The 18,933-nt window shown below is 40.7% G+C and overlaps 1 protein-coding gene and 1 pseudogene across 2 annotated transcripts in view; one reads left to right on the plus strand and one right to left on the minus strand.

Annotated features, from left to right (window-relative positions):
• Positions 1-5,312, minus strand: part of NAPG (NSF attachment protein gamma) — a 30,414-nt gene extending 25,102 nt beyond the window's left edge. The window contains exons 1-3 of one of the 2 annotated variants that reach the window (XM_054587351.1): positions 5,173-5,275; positions 2,110-2,179; positions 933-1,000 (exon numbers count right to left, since the gene is read on the minus strand). In XM_054587351.1, coding sequence (XP_054443326.1) covers positions 933-1,000; positions 2,110-2,179; positions 5,173-5,209 — 175 coding nt within the window. In that variant the 5' untranslated portion in view covers positions 5,210-5,275. Of the gene's footprint in view, positions 1-932; positions 1,001-2,109; positions 2,180-5,172 lie in introns of both variants that reach the window. The other variant, XM_054587352.1, reaches the window with a different exon arrangement.
• LOC129081727 (protein MEMO1-like) overlaps positions 5,269-18,933 on the plus strand; it is a 36,911-nt pseudogene continuing 23,246 nt past the window's right edge.

Consider the following 18,933-nt stretch of genomic DNA (forward strand, 5'->3'; position numbering starts at 1 on the left):
TGAAAAATTATAAAAAGTTGTGCCCTCCCATTACAAATGCTTCTTGCATAGGTGTCCATAAAATCCATATAAAGCTTGAACTTTTAATATATTTCCCTTTAAATAGGATATATAAATATCATCGAGAATTTACTTAGGATTTAAATAAAAGTGCTAAAGACTCATTTGTTGTCATTTCTTTTATAATGTAGAAAATAACACCTTCATTGTACTGATTAGCTCCAATTTACCCAATTTCTTTTTTCTTTGGTGATATACTAAAACTAAAGTTTGCGAAAAGCACAGTACCTACATGACCTCTATGCTAGGAAAATAAAAGTGATCAGAAGCTGCTATCACTGAAACACAAATAATCACGGATGTGCTAAAAGCCATCATTCCATAACTTAAAGTGCCAAATTTTTAGCAAAATCCCTATATCTACTGCATATTTCAGGTCATTTTTATTTTACATACAGATAAATATATTCTAATATTTATGTAGCTTAACACTCATGAACATTTGTCAGTATATCTCAAAGTGAGGCTCATAAAAAAACACGCACCAAACGTGATTTTAGATCTGCTTACAATAAGGCATTATAAAAAATTTAACAAAAATCTTTATTCAATAACAGGAAATATAAAACAGAATACGGCAAAACTTCTAGAAATACTATGCAACTGACTGAAGTTCAAGAATATATACACAATGCTAAAAACATGCAGCTAAGTCCTGCCAACTCTACTCATCTCTGCTGTCATGAAGAAGTACGCAGATCTCTGACTCAGCCCTCAACACATTTGAAAATAACACGCAAGGGCTTGGGCAGGTGGCTGTTGTTGTTATTAGGATCTTATAGGAAGCATTAGAACAAGTATTATTCTAAGATAAAGTTATCAGCCTACTCTAATATTATACATTGAAGTTACAGGGCTATAGTCGCACATACCTGCTTTTCCATACTCAGAAGCAGCACTGTCATAATCTGGCTTCCACTTTAAAAAACCAGTTTTCAGGCTAGAATGAAAGAAAGGCGTATTTCTTACAGGTTGCCAACTACATTTATAAGTTAGAACTCTATCTGTAATGACTTTATGGGTCATTAAAAAAAACAAAAGAGAGGAGCCATCAAGTAACAAGTCCCCATCCAACCTTATTTACAATTTAATACCGTCTTGACATTTCCCCTCCCACTGCCACAGACATGGTTTTCCTCCTTTTGAAATGCCTGTATGACATCCAAGTATACAGCAGGGATTACCAGAAAAGGTGCCAGAAAGGTAAAGTGTTGCCTCATCCAAGAGTCACAGAACCACTGACTGGGGTGGCAGCGAAAATCTGCAACAAGCCCTGCGGCAAATTAGAAGGGGGAACCCTCTAAAGCACAGCACCAAGCAAGCAGTTGGATTTGTGAGACTGAAGCTCAGGAGAGAGGCTACGGAGATTAAATGAGGAGTCATCAGCACAGGCAACACCAAGAGCCTTGTTAAAATCCCCTTACGGAGACCGTGACAGAGCGCAGAAAGGCTACAGAATACAAACATTCAGAGGAACAGGAGGGGGAATCACCAAAAAAGGCTGCAAATGAGCCACCAGTGAACAATAACAATAACCAAAAAGACAAGGATGTTATGAAAACAAGGGAAGCTGCTTTCAAGGATCACTACTGGCTTCTTAGAAGCCAAACCAAAGAACAATCAATTCTGAGTCCTTACCTTACCTGCTCTCTCTGCAATATTTTATTTCCTTGCTCTAAGTTAAAATAACTATGCATTTCCAGTTTAACTCAGTGACCATCAAGTCTGCAGGTGCATAAAAATTGCTAAATAAACACCATCCTAGATTCTAAATTTTAATTCAATTAGCTTATATATAACATGCTAGTAACCAACCTTACCTGTGAGAGGGGGAATCCCCTCAGAAGTACGCCTTCATGCTGTGACAGCTGTATCAACTGCCCAGAGGCCCCAACTTTAAAGGAACATTTTTCTGCCAATTTATTTAATATTTGTGTGTATGTGCATATATATATATATATGCATGTGCGTGTGCATATATATGTGTATATATGTATATATATATACTGGTATGAGATTCAAATCTGTAATGTAATTTTTCAAGCTTACCAAGAATATTTTTGCTCAAAAAAATTCCTTAAATTGCGGTCTGTCCACTCTAATCCACAAAATTGAGGAACTATGAAATAAAACAAAAATTTAATCCTCCACCCCACTCCAAAGCACTTATTATATTCTGTATAGTAACAACAATTTTTAAATTTCATTAAAAACAAGGTATAATCATTCGGTTGTCTAACGGGGTACACATGAAAGAACTAAAGATTTAAAAATACAGTATTATTGGGTTAGCCAAAAAGTCCGTACAGTTTTTTCTGTAAAATAAAAAACACATTTTTCATTTTCACCAATAACTTTATTAATTTGGATATTTTGAGTATGTTGGCTATCTCCCATGTAGTAGAACATGGACTATTCTCAATTAATGTCTCGATTTGATCGCTATCAACTTCAGCTGGTCTACCTAACCATGGAGCAATGTCCAGCGATAAATCTCCAGTACACAACTTCCCAAACCAGTTTTCACACATTTGATCAACCACAGCACCTTCTCCATACACTACATAAGCCTGTTTTTGCATTACAGTTGTGTTTTTACCTTTCTTGAAATAATAAAGCATAATATGCTAAAAACGTTGCATATTTTCTTCAACCTTCAATATCAAAATGGCAACACAAAAATGCACCAATTTTGATAAGTTTTTTTAAATGCAAGCTGATATAACAGCTTTCACAATATAACATAACAAAATTGTTTTGAATGAAGTTAAAGATAACTAAAGCACTATTAGAGCCATCATATGGAAAAAAAAACAAATGAACTTTCTGGCCAACCCAATAAATCATCCTCAGTAAACTAAGTATCTCTAATTAGAAAGCGAGAAGGCACTCTAGATAGTTTAGTTCAACGGCTATACCTGTTTTGACTATTTTTTTTTAAAAGAGTCAAAAAAGAAATTCTGTTGAGGGTAACAGTTTAACCAATTTCCCTAGGACCAAAACCCACAAACCACACTACCTGCTTGAGGGGGTTAATTTTAATTACAAAACTACTTGGCAATATTGAACCATAATATCACTAGAAAGTATAAATATCAAACCACGTCTCCATTCTAGGCCCATTTTTCCTGCTACCTACTGAGCCTTCAAACACGACACACTGAAGCCTCAATCCAACACTTCTCTGCCCCAGTCCTACCCACCCAGCATGTTCACTCATCTCTGCCCCCTGCTTCCACTGACAGTCTCTCCACCACTCCACCTACCAAGTTGGAAACAGAGGGGTCAAGCCTCTCCCTCCACATCCAATCAAGTCATCAAAGCTTTTCTATTCTACCTAAGGAAAGTCACCCAATTATACTGCTATACTGTTGCTTTAATTTGAGCCCTTACCATAATGGCAAAGTCACCTTTTGGGTTTTGCCCTCTTCTTCCATTCCTCCCACCCTTGGGACAGCAACCTTCCCTCACCTTGTATTTCAACTGAAGCCACTGTATACTTCTAATCTAGTAATGAATCCCTTATTTCAACTCATCTGTTTACTTGTCTGCCCTCCTGTGATTTCTAAGCTCCTGAGGAAGAGACCACTTTTTAGCTCAGTAACCCCAGTAGCTGGTGTACAGATACACAGTGACAACTCTGTAGATGTTTGTTTACTAAATATGCCAAAGTTTTCACTCTCCCCTCCTCCCAGTCCATCCTCCTCTACATTGTCATATTTCCTTTAGCTAAAATATATCTGACCAGGTCCCACTGGTTATTAGATCCCTAAAAAAGCTAAGGTTCAGGGCCATTAGAACAGAGGGGCCAGTCTTTCACAGTCTGGCCCCAATACTTTTCCATTCTGGCTCATGCCCTGGATACTGCAAGTACTCTACATTCATTGTTTCCTCAGTACATTTTCAGGCTTGTGCTTAAACTACATGCTGGGAATGGATTCTGTCACAGGGTTCCCCCTCCTCTAAATATTTCTTATTTTTCAGACCCTGATCAGAAATCACATTAATATGTTCCTAAATATCCCCAGGTGGAATAATCTCCCTCTATTACCAAAACACAGTTAACAGCTTTAGGAAGATCCTTGTTGTAGACACTACTCTAATAATACTTTTGTGTTAGCTCTCAATAAACAGAAAGATTGTTATGGGCACATGCACCATAAGAGCCCCAGGACCTTCCACATTGCCTGGAAATAATGTAGTACAACAAAAATGGCTTGAGTTTTTTCCCACTGGTGGAGAAATGTGTCTGCCACCTTTCCACTGTGCAGCCTTGGCTAAGTTATTTTGAGCTTCTCCAAGCCTCATTTCCTCTCCTGTAAAACGAGAATCTCTATTTGGAAAGTTGTGGAGATGTCAGTCAAATTAGATACGTGAAGCATCTAACACAGAACACAATGCAGACTTTTCATTACCTCGAACTGCCAGATAAAAATTCGATGGGAATAATGCAACCGAGAAGGAGGAGAGTGTCAAAAGGATATGCAGAAATCAATTAAGTTCTGTAAATATTTGTTGGGTGCTTATAACATACAGTAGAAGCCGGCCGAACAAACATAAAAGACTAAGGAAGTGCATTTCTTACCCCAGGAAGAGCATAGTGGGACAGGACAAAGGGTCACGGAAGAATTTTCAGGGTAAATCTGTAGGCCACTACTCAACAAAAGGCAGTCTTTTAGAACAGTGGTTCTCAACGGGGGCAGTTTTGCTAGTCACAAAGAGGGAAGGAGGAAGGAGAAGCGTGCTACTGGCAGCCAGTAGATATAGGCCACGAAGGCTACAAAACAAGCTACAATGCACAGGGCAGCCTCCATCACAGGGACTCATTCAGTCCAAAGTGTCGAGGTTCAGAAACCAAGCTTAGAGCAAAAGCTGCGGAGCCTCCACCCCAACGACCCCCAGAAAGGGCATGGGGACGACTTTCCGGCGAGGGAGGTGGGGGGCAACCACACTTACTGACCTGTAGCGCCCCCGCCGCCGGCCTCCAAATCGCCACCGTCACCGTCTCCCACCAACCTCCCCCGCATTCCCTAGGGCCCTCCTTCCAACCTGGCCTGAGAGGGCACGACCCCAGCGCCCATACAGAGGCCCACATTAGAGTCTCTCACTTACTATTTCTCAGCTTTGGCGAGGTGCTCCAGCCCTTCATTTATCTTCTGAGCTGCCATCTCCACTCTCCCAGCCCTAGAGTAGAAAGCAGGAGCCCGGATGAGAAAGCTCGGGACACCCAGTAGGAAGCCGGGACACCGGAACAGCCCCATCGGCTACTGGGGCCAGCAGGGGTCAAATCTAATAAGGGCCAGCAGGTACGGAAGCCCGCCAGGGCTCGCAGACACTGCGCAGGCGCAGAGAGCCTGGGGTCTGTCAGACCCGTGGGCTTCCAGCGCAGGTGCGGTGAGGTATTGAAGGTGGTTCCTTCATTCATTCAACAAATTGAACACCTCATGTGCGTCAGGCACTGTTCTAAGCACTCGAAAAGCGTCAGGGAATCCACCAGACAAAAAACCGCCGCCCTCATGGAGACTTTTCCATTCATGCGAAAACGCATTGGCGTTATAATTCATTTGTTTCATAGCTAGAATAGTATTCATTTTTTTCATTTCGCCTTTTGAGCGCCAACTATATGTCAGTCAGTAAGCAAGAAAAACAGACTGTTATTCCTGATTATTGTCAAATAGTTACTCGACCAATACAAACTGTGGTGAGTGCTCTGAGTGGAAAATTCAGGGAGTTAAGATCGCTTGCAACCATCTCGCAGAAGTAAAGCCAGTAATACAGCTCAATTCATAATTCATGGTGAATTCAATATCCACATAGATGTTTCCTGCAATGTGTATGCAGCTTCTCAGTTTTTAATCCAACAGGCTCAGCCACCATTCCCAGGATTATAACTTTGACCTTCCTAATAACTGTGTCCTCCACAGTATCAATTTCAAGGAGCCCACTTTAGCTCCTCTTGTCATTCCAATTCACTTTTCCTAGTGCCAATAATTCTTCACCTTCAAGAGAACTCTCACTTTTCTTTCCATCTCTATAGTTTTATTCACACTCCCTCTTTACCCAGCATAAACTCTGTGCTCCATCATTGTAACTGCTCTTTTTCATAGACCTTTTACCTCTTGCCTATTCTCTCCTTTCTCTTTATCTGGAAAAAACCCCAACTCTCCACCTACTCTGGAACTACTTTTAGGCAAGTAAATGTGGCTGGAGGAAAACAAACAGCACGATGCTAACATTACTCATTTTAATGATCATAAACATCAAGAAGACCTTGCTACTGCTGGAGAAGTGCACTACATTTCCCTAGTCAAATCTCTCACTCACTGGGATGGCTGTACACACCCTCCTTCTTCTCCACTATAGTCTCCCTGCCTGCCTGCCCGCCCATCACCTGCCAATCCTACTTCTTGTTTAACTAAAAACAAAGAAAACAAAAAAACAAAAACAAAAAAAATCCAGCAATTAGAAGAGATCTTTCATTTGCCTTTCCACCCCATCAACCAATTACTTGCATCTGTTCCAAAATATTCTGCCTTTGCTCTGATGTCAGTGGTTGCACTGGCCTTGGCTCTCTCCCCCATCTATCCTCACTTCCTTACTCAGTCTCATGGGTACAAGTACCACCCAAGCATGAGGTCTCTTATCCCATTGTCTAGCCTGGGCTTCCTTATGTGAAGGACACAGCATTCCAATAGGGCAAAAGTGGAAGTTACAGGCTTATAAGGCCTATGGCTCATTTTTTTTTTTTTTTTTGGTCAAATCAAGTCACAAGGCAAGTACAGACTCAGGAGTTGGGGAAACAGTGGAATTGCAAAATACTGTGGCTGTGATGACCCTCAGTTCAACATAGCTACAGGATGACTGCTTAAGTACAAAAGGGCTGTTGCTGGTACCTTTATCAGCAAACAGGAAAGTTTTATATTTTTAAGTGAAATTAGACTTACTAATCACCCATGCCATCAACCTCTAAAACCAGTGTGCAGGTGTTTTTCTAAAGGATCACCACCAAAAATCTACAGCTTCATCCTCATTCTCACTTGTTCACGTATTCATTTATTATTTCCTGAGCAACCACTCTATAAAAGGCCCTACACCTACATACCCAGGACAAAATAGTGAGCAAGGGGATGTAGGCAAGAAAAAAAAAAAAAAAACCTCTTCCTCTACCCATTTTAGGATCTCCAGCTGGGGCCCTATAAATTAGACTGGGAAAGACTGAGCAACAGACAAAAGGCATACACATTTATTTAATTAAAGTTCTATGTGACAACAGAGCCTTCATAAGAAAATGAAGACCGACAAAAGCAGTTAAGCCTGAGTGTTTTTATGCTAGGTTTGATGAAGAGAAAAAAGTCATGAAAAAATGTAATAAGACAAAGGGTATTAGCTAAGAGCAGTCAACTAGGGGAAAGTGAACAAGATCTTTGTTCAGATTCTTCTCAGCAGTTCTGTCTTCAGAGAGGTAAGGAGGTTCCTTTCCTTCAGGTCTAGGGAGAGCAACTCTCACATAAGGGTTGACGGGGTTAGGATATGCTACCCTAAAATGTGGCACATTGGCATGTTGAATATATTAAGCTGAAGAAGTTTGAAAAAAATAAACAGCAGAAGCTAGGTTCCTCTGACCTTCACCCACGTTCTCCCCTGAAGCAGGTCATAAGAAAGGAGACTCCTCATCTCCAAAGACAAAGGGACACCAAGAAGAATCTCAACAAACAGGCCTTGCTAAGTTTCCCTCAGTTTCCTGCACTTACCTTGCACTCTTTCACCTCTCCTGTTCTTTCACAACTGTTCATTATTCATCAAACCCAGTAAGAATGTGCTCAGGATGATGCCCATAACCAACTGAGGTACCTGGCCAGGCCTCTCTTTATTTTTTGATTGTTCGTTTTGTTTTTTAAAAAATTTATCCTTTAGTTCTGTGGATTGAAATCCAACATGAATCTCACTGGTCTAAGATCAAGGTGTTAGCAGGGCTGCATTTCTTTATGGAGCCTCTGAAGAAGAACCCATTTCTTTGCTTTTTCTGGCTTCTGGAGGCTACCTGCACTTCTCAGCTCATGGCGCCTTCCTCCATCTTCAAAAACAACGTCAGGCTGAGTTACGCTCTCGTCTCTTTGGTTCTCTAACCAAGGCCAGAAAGCTTCTCAGTTTATGAGGACTTAGAAAATTAGATTGGGCCCACCTGGAGAATCCAGGCTAATCTGTTGTCTCAAAATTTTAATTCTTTGGGGGTTTTTTTTTCCAATTTTTAAAAATTTTTCAATTACAATCGATAAACAATACTACATTAGTTTCGGGTATACAACATAGAGATTAGACAATCATCCCAATAAGTATATTACCCATCTGACACCATACATACTTATCACAATATTTGACTATATTTCCTATGGTGTACTTTACATCTCCATGGCTGTTTTTGTAACTAGCAATTTTCATATTTTAATCCTTTCTCCCTTTTCACCCATCCTCCCAACCCCACTCCCGCTTGGTAACTACCAAAATGTTCTCTGTCTCTATCAGTTTGTTTCTGTTTTGTCTGTTAATTTATTTTGCTTATTAAATTCCATATATTAGTGTCTTTCTTGATCTGATTCAGCACAGTACCCTCTAAGTCCATCTATGTTATTACAAATCACAAGATTTTATTCTTTTTTTATGGCTAAGTCATGTCCCATTGTATGTATGTACCACATCTTCTTTACCCATTCATCTACCAATGAATACTTAGATTGCTTCCATATCTCAGATATTGTAAATAATACAGCAATGAATATAAGGATGCACATGTTTTTTCAAACTAGTGCTTTGGGTTTCTTCAGATAAATACCTTGAAGTGGAATTGCTGAGTCCTTTCTTGTCTAGTTATAGACTTTGTTTTAAAGTCCACTTTGTCTGATGTAACTATTGCTTTCCTAGCTTAGTTGTTTTTCTTTTTTGTTTCCACTTGCATAAAATATCTTTTTCCACCCCTTTACTTTCAGTCTGTGTGTGTTTTTTCAACTGAAGCAGGTCTCCTGAAAGCAGCAATGTATGGGTCTTGTTTTCTTACCCATTTAGCCACTCAATTCTTTTTGATTGGAACATTTGATCCATTTGCATTTAAAGTTATTATTGATAGGAATGTAGTTATTGCCATTTTACTATTCATATTTTTCAGGTTTTTTCTTTTTCTTCTTAAAGAAGTCCCTTTAACATTTCTTATAATACTGGTTTGGTGGTGATGAACTCCTTTAGCTCTTTCTTGTCTGGGACACACAGGTTATTCTCAGCACAGGACCCAAAGGACCTTTTTCTAAGATATCAGATCAAGTCACTGCTGGCTACAAACCTGCCAGTTACTGCCCCTCCTCTTTTTTTTTTTTTTTTTTTTTTTTTTTTTTGAGGAAAAGCCAAAGTCCTGACAGCAGCCTGCAAGACCTACCAGAACCCGAGGATCCCCGCAGGCCGGCCTTTGTCTTTGGTTTTTCCTCATTCACACTGACCACACCTTTCCTTAAATACACAGGCAAACCTCACCTTAAGGCCTTTGTTCTAGTGTTTTCTCACCTGGAGCACTTTCACCCGAGACCTTTCAGAAGACTTCTCACGTTCCTGAAGTTTTCTCAAACCTCACTGCTCTGTAAGGCTGCTCTACTGACACTGTGACCTGCTCCCTCTCCTTCTCTGCACTCTGCACTTTCAGTCCCTAATATTGTCCTGCTTTCCTACATAGTGCCATTTATCTCCTAACATGATATCATTTACTCATTTTTTTGTTTGTTTATTGTTTTTCTCTCCCCATGGAATTTAAGTTTGGTCTGCTGGTGTTTAGAACAATGCCTCACACGTAACAGGCACATAATGCATGCGAGTGGTCTTAACTACGAAGAGCTCTCTTGTACCTGCAACAGTAGTGCCTTTTTATAGTACTCTGATGGTGCCTGCTTCCAGCCTTGCCTCACAGTTTGCTGTGTCTAACCTGCATTGTTATGGGAGAGTGAGCAGAGGGATGAGTTAGAGAATGTTCTGAGGTTATTTTCTCAGGAGTCTTGGCAGGACCCTTCTTTAAAGCAATTCTTTAGCTTGTCATCTGTTTCTGTTTGCTGGGCTTTCTTCACAGTTCCCAGGATCGCTCCTACTTTAACTTTTCACAGAATCATCATTTAAAAATTCTTCATATTTTCAATAGGTTGTCAAACACAGAGCAAAAAAGCGAGTGTGTGAAAATGAAGAAAGACCTGCAGGGCCATACCACATGTGCCAGTCCTTTTTTCTCAACACAGGACAGGGCAGACGAGCATAACCTAAACCAGAGTCCAGCGTAGCCATTGTGCTATAGTAGTCTCTGCTTCAGTAGGGAGAAGGTGGATGATCATGGTATTGGGAGTGGACCCAGCACTGTTCAGCTTGCCTGACCCTCCAGGCTCCCGATGCAGGCCAGCAACTAAGAACCTTATCCTGGGATCCCTGGCAATTGTGAGACAAACAACTATTGAGCAACTAGCATTTTTGGAAAGTCTGCTGAGTATATTATGTATACCATCTTAGAAGCACCATTATTATCCCATTACACATAGGAGGACACTGAGGCTCAGAGATGCTAAGTAACTTGCCAAAGTTCTCACAACCAGTAAACGGGAAGGCAGGACTTGAACCCAGAACCATCTGACTCCAAATCCATACTTGAGCCACTATAATGGACAGAAAAATAGCGTCAATTTTGTAATAGTTCAATAACAACTCACACAACATCTCTGCTTAGCTACATGAACCAATAATAAATTTTCAAATTACAGAAAAGTACCACAGCACATAGTGCACTGTTATTATTTTGAAATTTCACTGATAACTGAAAAATAAGACTTGTGAGTTTATCAGATATTACTTAAATGAATTACCAAGTGGTTGAGACAGAAACACTCCTGACAGATATAATAAGCATATTGTACTGAGAATGTCTTACTTAGGCCTCTGAGGCATCTTCTGGCATCCATTCGTCTTTGTCTATGGTTTTGTAGTTCTCTACACTAAACACAGGGTGGCACCACATGCACATGGTTTACAGCCACAAGGCCTCAGAAATGATTGCTACTTTGGATTACAGAGTCAGATTCTCTTAATTTTTCCTTTGTAACTGAATTGTCTGAAATTAAAGTGAGACCTCTCGCCTTTTGTACACAAAGGTAAGTAATGTTTCCCAAAACTCAGTGTACAGTAAAGCTGGAAAGATCTGTGGCATTAATACTCGTATATTTAATAAGAGGTTTCTTTTACATTCATTTTAACCAACACAATTGTTTAGATGAATATTACTTTTAAGAAGAAAGAAGATATAGAACTTCCTCTGTTAGTTATACTTAAGAGAAAGTTGATACCAACATATTGAACTGGCTTAGTGGTGGCCTACTGTATATGCTATCAGACAACTTACAGATATGCTACTTCTATCCAGTAAATGTTCTCTTTTAAAAACAATATCCCACAGATATAACTGTGAAAGGGACCTTAGTCTTAAATTGTAATAATTTAATTTTATTTCCAGGGGAATATATTCATGTGCTTACATTTTGTATAAATATAAATTATGCAAATTTGAAGTAGTACATCATAAAATAACACCGACTTCATTAATGACATTTTTAAAATAACATGCATCTTCCACATTAAAAACAGTTCAAGAATTGCACAATTTGAAGCTGTCAGGAATACTCACTCTTTAGGCATTCATTCAACAAATACCTAAGGAGTGGCTTCTCTGTAGAAGGCACTACTCCAGGCTCAGGTTGTGGCCCTGTACAGAACGGACAGAAATCCTGCCTGGTGCTCATGGAGCTTAGGGGCTACGGCAGGAGGGGTGCACGTTAGGGAATGGGAGAGAAACAGGAACTGAGTCGATGAGTATGGAATACTAGATGGTATCGCTGCTTCAGGGAAAGTAAAGCAGGAAGAGGAGTTGGGACAGTGCCTGTGTGAGGGTAGGGGCAGTTACCTCACTGGGCAGGTGGCAATTGAATGAAGAGCTGCAGAAGTGATGGCTTGAGCCGGTGGCCGTCTGGACAAGGAGCGTTGCTGATAAGGCGCAGCATCCGTTGGTGAGACAGAACGCGCCTGGCCTATTCCAAAGAGCACAGCGGGACCCTAAATGAGGCAGCGGAGGGACCCATAGAAATGAGCCAATACATTCATTCTTTGGCAAGACTTGACCCAGGCAGTTTGGATTGTGTTTGAAAATCTTAAAGAACATATCTCTTACTTAAATGCAGCTTTCTTCTACTTGTGTGGTTAGAAATTAACACATGTTAATAAAGAAGCTAAGAAAGTGCTCACAATCTATGATACCTAGCTTACTCAAACATGAAAGTGTCAAGCCCACGCGATACACTAGGATTGCAAAAGCTGCTACAGAAAACTTTGTGTCAAGATTCTCTTGTAGCTGAGGAGATAGAATAGCAACACTCTGGCAGGACATATGCTAGAAAAAAAGATATAAAAGATCCAGAGGGCAGCTGTGATGACAGCAATCCAGTGGGGCCTCGGAAATTCCCGATGAAAATGTGGGCCGGCCCCACGCGCTTTCTGCCCTGCTTTTCCCTTTCTGCCCACTGCGTGGCGCGCTTGGCCCGCAGCTCTGTGTGCGGAAGGCTTGCATTCAGAATTGCAGCCTCCAATAGGGAAGACTCACATTTGAGAAGAGACTTTCCAGATTTGGAAAAAGGGGTTGGTGGGGGGAGAACCAACCCTCTTCTCCTCAGCCCCCAACAAAATCAGAGATGAAAGAAGACAGTTTTAGTCTGGCAAATAAGAAAATAAACAAGTGCTTGAAAAGGGTAAGTTTTTCTTTTTAAATTTGTTTTTGCAATAGGTTTTTCTTCCCTGAAAAACAAAATACTAAAATAGCAAGTTATGTTTTCATTTATAACTCCTTCTCAAGAGGAAATCTAATAATAACAAGGGGTTCCCATTGGATTCAACTTATTTCATAATGTAAATACATTTGTATCCTCTGGGGAAAGAAACCTACACTGAGCCAGGTATTTCTCTTTTAAATTGGTGATTTTACTCATTTGCATTTCCTTCTTCCTTTACCTTGAAAAACCTTTCAAAATGAAGAGAAGCATTAAGTTCTACCTCTGTGTGTTGGAGTACACCTCGTCAGCTAGTGATACATGGTATGGAAAAATGGCAGCAAAATGATTTGCTATGCTATATTCTAAGTCATGTCAGGAAAGCAGTTTGCCCCTCACTAAGTTTTATGTTATTTATACCAAATGTTCACTCACATGTTGAGAGAGCAGCAGTGTGTGCTGGAAAGGGAAAAGACCTGCAGTTGCTCATACTTTCCAACCTCGGCTGTATTTCTTAAAGGGAAGAAACACAGTTTCTTGAATCATTTGGCCTCAGTTTCCTCTTCTGTAAAATTGGGATGATAATAATGAAGTGAATTAAAAGTGGCAGTTAAATCTCTACCACTCCTCCCGTTGAGAGGTGGAGTGCAATGTCCTCTCCCTTGAACAGCACCCGGAATGGAGCTTCTGTGACTACTTTGGCCAACAGAACATAGAGAAAGTGATGCTGTTTCAGGGCCCAGGCCTTGCACGGGTGCCCACCCAGCGGCGGCGTGCCAAATGCAGCCCAGGATGGCTGTGAATGCAGTCCAACACCAAATCATAAATTTACTCAAAACATTATGCTATTTTTTGTGTGTGTGATTACGTGTCGCAATGTATTTAGTGTGTGGCCCAAAACAACTTTTCTTCTTCCAATGTGGCACAGAGATATCAAAAGGTTGGACACCCCTGCTTAGAGCAAGGCAGCTCCTACTTCCTGTCACTCTTGGAGCCCTAAACTGCCTGACCACCCTAAGGCTGCCATGATATGAGGAAACCTAAGCTACCAGGAGAAGGGGTGTGTGTGGAGGGAGAGATGCCCAGCCAGCCCCAGGTCTTCCAGTCCCAGCCATAACAGCCATCCCAGATGAGGCCTCGGGCATCCTGAAGAAGAGCTGAGCTCTTCGGAATGTGCTGTATCCAAATTCCTGTCCACACTTTCATTAGACACAGTAACAACAAATTCTTGTTTTAAGCCACTGAGCTGTGAGACAGTTCGCTGAGGAGCAATAGGTAAGTGCAGTAAGTGCCTATCTTGTGGAGCTATGTCAGTTTTACAAATAACCCTCCAAAACACCAGACAGACCCAGAACTGGCCATGAGTGTTCAGTACATAGTGACCATCTTTATTACTGTCATTTGCATTTCATTTTCATAGTACAGTTTTTTAGAAATGTGGGCAGAAAATCCTCTCTGAGCTCACAGAAGACATTAAAATCCCTTGCACCTGACTCACTTGGGAGTCCACAGGCTTTGGGATTGCAAATATTCCTGGCTTAAGCAAGTCAGGTGCAAGGAGAGCCACTAAGTCCAGCCATTGCTGGCACTTCCATTAAACATGTGCTCTCTTCAGTGTACAAGACGTGCTGGCCCTGCATTCCAGAGACATCACAGGCATGAAAAGGGCAGCTCCACGCTTATCTTTTTTCTCTCCTGTAAATCTCCTTGACTACCTAAACTCAGTAGGCAACTAAACACAATTGAATTTAAAGAAGAGAACTCTAAATGCAGCTGTTGACACTCAGGCTCCACAGAGGAGTTGAGAGCTCACCAGCCAGGCTGAGAACCTCTCAAGTGCTCATGGTCCCTATAGTCCCCAGGGCACCTTATCTTTTGCTCACAGGTATTTAGGGGACATTTCCAATGATGGCACTAGATCTCGGGACTGTTGAAGTACTGGTAATATTAAGAAATAAAAAATTCTTAATGTAGTAAACTTACAAAACTCAGAATTCAAAAAAATGGTGTGTGCTGATCCTTTAATCTATAACATGCAGGCTCAATACTTTCCATCTTTGCTGCCATTGGCACTTTCTCTTTCCTGGAGTACTGGTCAACCTGCTCTTGGTGATTAGTCATCCAGCCACCATTCTGACCTCTGTAGAATCCATCATCCACTTTGTAGTACAGCCTTCTTAAAGTACAACTGTCGCTGTGTGATCACACCATTCTATTTCAACAGCTTCAAAAATTCCCTGTGGAGAGAAGAAAATGTAGCAACGCCCAAAGGTGGGATGCCCAGCTTTCCTGACCCAAGCCCTGTGTCTGCCCCTGCCAGCTGTACTGAAGGCTAGAGGTCTGTGCTTTGCACATCCCCAGAGAAGAGGGGAAGTTGGAAAGAGTTGGAGGTGAGGGCAAGGATGACACAGACCAAAGATGATGGAAGCAGATGAACCAGCTTAGAGGTGAAGTGAGGATTTTTTTGCTTGAGGACTTCTTTGTATTTCTCACAATCTACCTCTGGATCCTAACCTGGGAACCTCAAGATCAGTTAAAGTTGCCAGGACTGGGACAAACAACTTTAGAGGACATGCTTTCCCCATTGGTTCTTTGAAACTGCTTGGAAAATGGAGGAATAGATAAAAGTAAAAAGTAAAAAAGCAAAAACTGGGAGGGGAGAGACTTCAGCAACACCCAGGTATGCCCAACAAAGCTGGGACCTGACACGTTAGTTCTTATGCTGAGGCTTCTGGATGGCTCTGCTCTCCAGGAACTGCAGCTCTTCCTTAGGCCTCCCGCATAGCCATAGTGACCTCCTGGATCCCCACCAAGAAACCGAGCTTTATTTCCCTGCTCTGCTCCACATCATTTTCTTGTTTTTCATGCTTCAGGTTTCTCCTGTCACTCCAGCTCACATTTACAGTTCTTCCTTCAGAGTCATAGCACACATCTCTGATATTCCCTAGGCCTGACCCAAGCTGGCCTGTCACACAGCCCCCAGCTCACTTCTGTTCTCCCCCTGGCCTCATTACCCGTGGAAGGACGCTCCTTGCATGGCTTCTTTTTGCCCTTGGTTGGCTTTTTGCCACTCACCAAGGATTATTCTGGGGACAGAAGGACAAGTGAGTTGGAAATTGTCATTTAGTGGGTTACATATATAATACTGGTAGCTGCACATACACATGGGATGGTTATGAGGGTGTAGTGTGTTTGTGGACAGTTCTAAGAAGAGTGTCTGCATTAGCGACATTTCCAAGGATTTTGCTCATCCTGCAGAGAGAGATCCTACTCCTACAGCCAACGTGACGGGACAGCAGCAGTCCCCCTCAGGAAACAGACCTCCTTCAAGTGCTCCTGAGAGCAGAAGCATTTACCATTGTAGAATTTAAATTTTATGGTTTTGACTTACAAATCCAAGACTGTACCTATAAGTAAAGTAAGCATCAATTAGCAGGTGACTTTAAAATACAGGGTTAAGTCTTTGGTATTTAAAATTGGCTCTCAAGTAAATTCTCTTATTGAATCATACTCTATATTTATTAAAAACACAAATTTATAAAAGTGGAGAAACTTAGCCACATTAACTTTTCTTGTATCAGTTTATCAAAACAGTTTGGTTGCTGTTAGAAGTGCTGCTGTAGGCATGGCTTCCTACCTTGAACAGGCTTCATGTAATTTGGCATAGCCAGTGCTCTCAGCTCCCAGAGACCAGTGCTGGCTGCCCTGCTCTTCAGGCACTGAACAGAAAAGACATACGTCTTCTCATTTGTCATTGGGACTATCTGTGTTTAATTTTCTCAGACAAGATTCTTTTTCTGCCTCTGGAGTAAAGAATCCTCTTTCTGTTTCTTAGACAAGGAATGGATGTCTTTGCATAGAGAAGCACTTACAATTATCTTTGCTCTTGAAAATAGCTTTGGATAGAGAATTAGAGTAACATAATCAAAAATTCTGAATTGAATCAAAAGATTGTTTTTTGAAGCTAGAGTTCTGCTGACATTATTGTCAAAACTATGGTAAAATCTGATGATCTTATTTCAAATTCTGTACTATTCTGTAACTTTGAATTCTGTCTGGGTCAGATTTTAATGAACTCAAGCTTTATGGTTGGTAGAGAAAATGAGACAGCACATTCAAGGTTTCCTTATTGATCCAGAACATATTTGCAAAGTACTGAGGTCCGTGATATGGACATAGCATGGTCAAGTTAGTTAGGGTTCCTTCCCTGGAAGAGCTCACTCAGTAGCAAAAGTGACAGATATTAAATAACATTTTATAAAACTACAAATATGGAAACTGCTGCCAAGGAAATGGAACCTGTCTAGGGGCAGGTTAGGAGTGATGGGCATGACTGTAATCTCAAACAGCTCACAGAAATGTTAGAGAGATGAGATTCTAAGGAAAATGATGCATGGATTAATAAGTAAGGTAGAGAGGCCAGGAACCTGATGCCCATGAACTCCACTGGTACTTTAGGTGTGAATGTGGACCAATGCTAAGCAACCAGGCACTCAACACTTATTGACTGAATAGATGATCCTTCATCAACATGTTACAGATCACATCCCAAATCCTAAAAAAGTTGGCAGAGAAGATTGAGAAATAATAAGAATTGGGGGGAAGAAACATCAGGTAACTGTGTTATTTTTCACATTTAAGGTTGTTCTTTAGAATGATTGGTTTTTGAGTGATCCATGAGTCATATGTGGTTATTGTAATTGTACAAAGATGAACTGAAGAAACACTTTAATTTGGAGAAGGGAATAGAGGAAGAAAGATGACTGGAAATAGAAAAAGAGCTTAATTTGTATTTACTCTTGAATTGTAATCAATTCCAGGGAAGGATTGGGTGCTTCTTAATATTACAGTTTAAAAAAAAAAGAAATATAGTGCTCATCTTGCAATGAGGTGCTTGCTTCTAATGATGAAATTCCCCCCAACTCATGCTGATGCCAAAGGTGGAAAGGATATGTACGACTCTCTTTTTTTCATTGATTTTGAATTTATTTAGGAGCTACTGACTCTTCCTCCTGTTTGAGAGCAGGCTGAGACCCAGCCGAGAAGGAACCTTCCATCAAAGTCTGGGACACTAGTTTATAAGATAATGGAAAGCTTTGTGATACAAAACAAACACACATACTCAGACACACACATACACATACATGCACACACACATAAACCTCTCAGAGCAGAGATTCCCAGAGAAAAAGCTGGTTTGCATTGAGGACTTCAAAATAAACCTCTGCCAAAAAAAGAGAAAAAAAAGCAAAAAGAAAGCAGTTAGGAGAGAGAGCATGCATTTGAATGACTTAGTCCTGTTGGGTCCATCACTTATGAGGTGGTACACAGGAGTAATTTGTCACCTAGTGAAATACAAATTCCATCCTTAGTATTTTTTGATATTATGCCATGGCTCCGAGATCCACCTGATTCTTCATAAAAAAAAATATATATATATACCATTGAGGTCTGATATAATTGATTATGGTTAGACTATCTAGGCAGGGGATTACTGGAAAAAAATAGATTTACAATGTTAACCATTGTGCGCAAGAGCTGGAATGAAGGAGAGCGACACTGAGGCAAATTAACTTTGGTGGAGAGAGGAGAACCACAAGGTGGCCACATCAAGACCCACCTGTCGTGAAGTCAGCAAGATGAACTCCCTGATTGGCACCTCACTCACACTCCTACCTCCACAATATTTTGTCCAAGAACATCCTTGGATATAAAGAAAAGGAAGGGGCCTTCTACAAAGAAGTTACAAAGTAAATGGTTTTTCTATAAAGAAGTAGAACAACTTAGTGCCTTAAATTTGGGTAAGCTTAACAGAAATCATCATTGCAAATATTTGGTAGAATGTACTGCATGAAGACTGCAGGTTTGGGCATTTATTAACACCTGATAATAGCTGCTATTATGAGAACACTCTGGGGACACATAATTAAGACCCATTAATAGGAATGCAACCTGGTGTTTATAACTTATATAACTAGGAGGCAGTCTGTCCTTAATTAGCACATAATAACATCTCGCTGTTATGGGACATTCCTTCAGTTGATTT

The sequence above is a fragment of the Pteronotus mesoamericanus genome, unplaced genomic scaffold (assembly GCF_021234165.1).
Source record: "Pteronotus mesoamericanus isolate MK-2021 breed Mesoamerican mustached bat unplaced genomic scaffold, CSHL_Meso_final scaffold_118, whole genome shotgun sequence".
Classification (NCBI taxonomy): domain Eukaryota; kingdom Metazoa; phylum Chordata; class Mammalia; order Chiroptera; family Mormoopidae; genus Pteronotus; species Pteronotus mesoamericanus.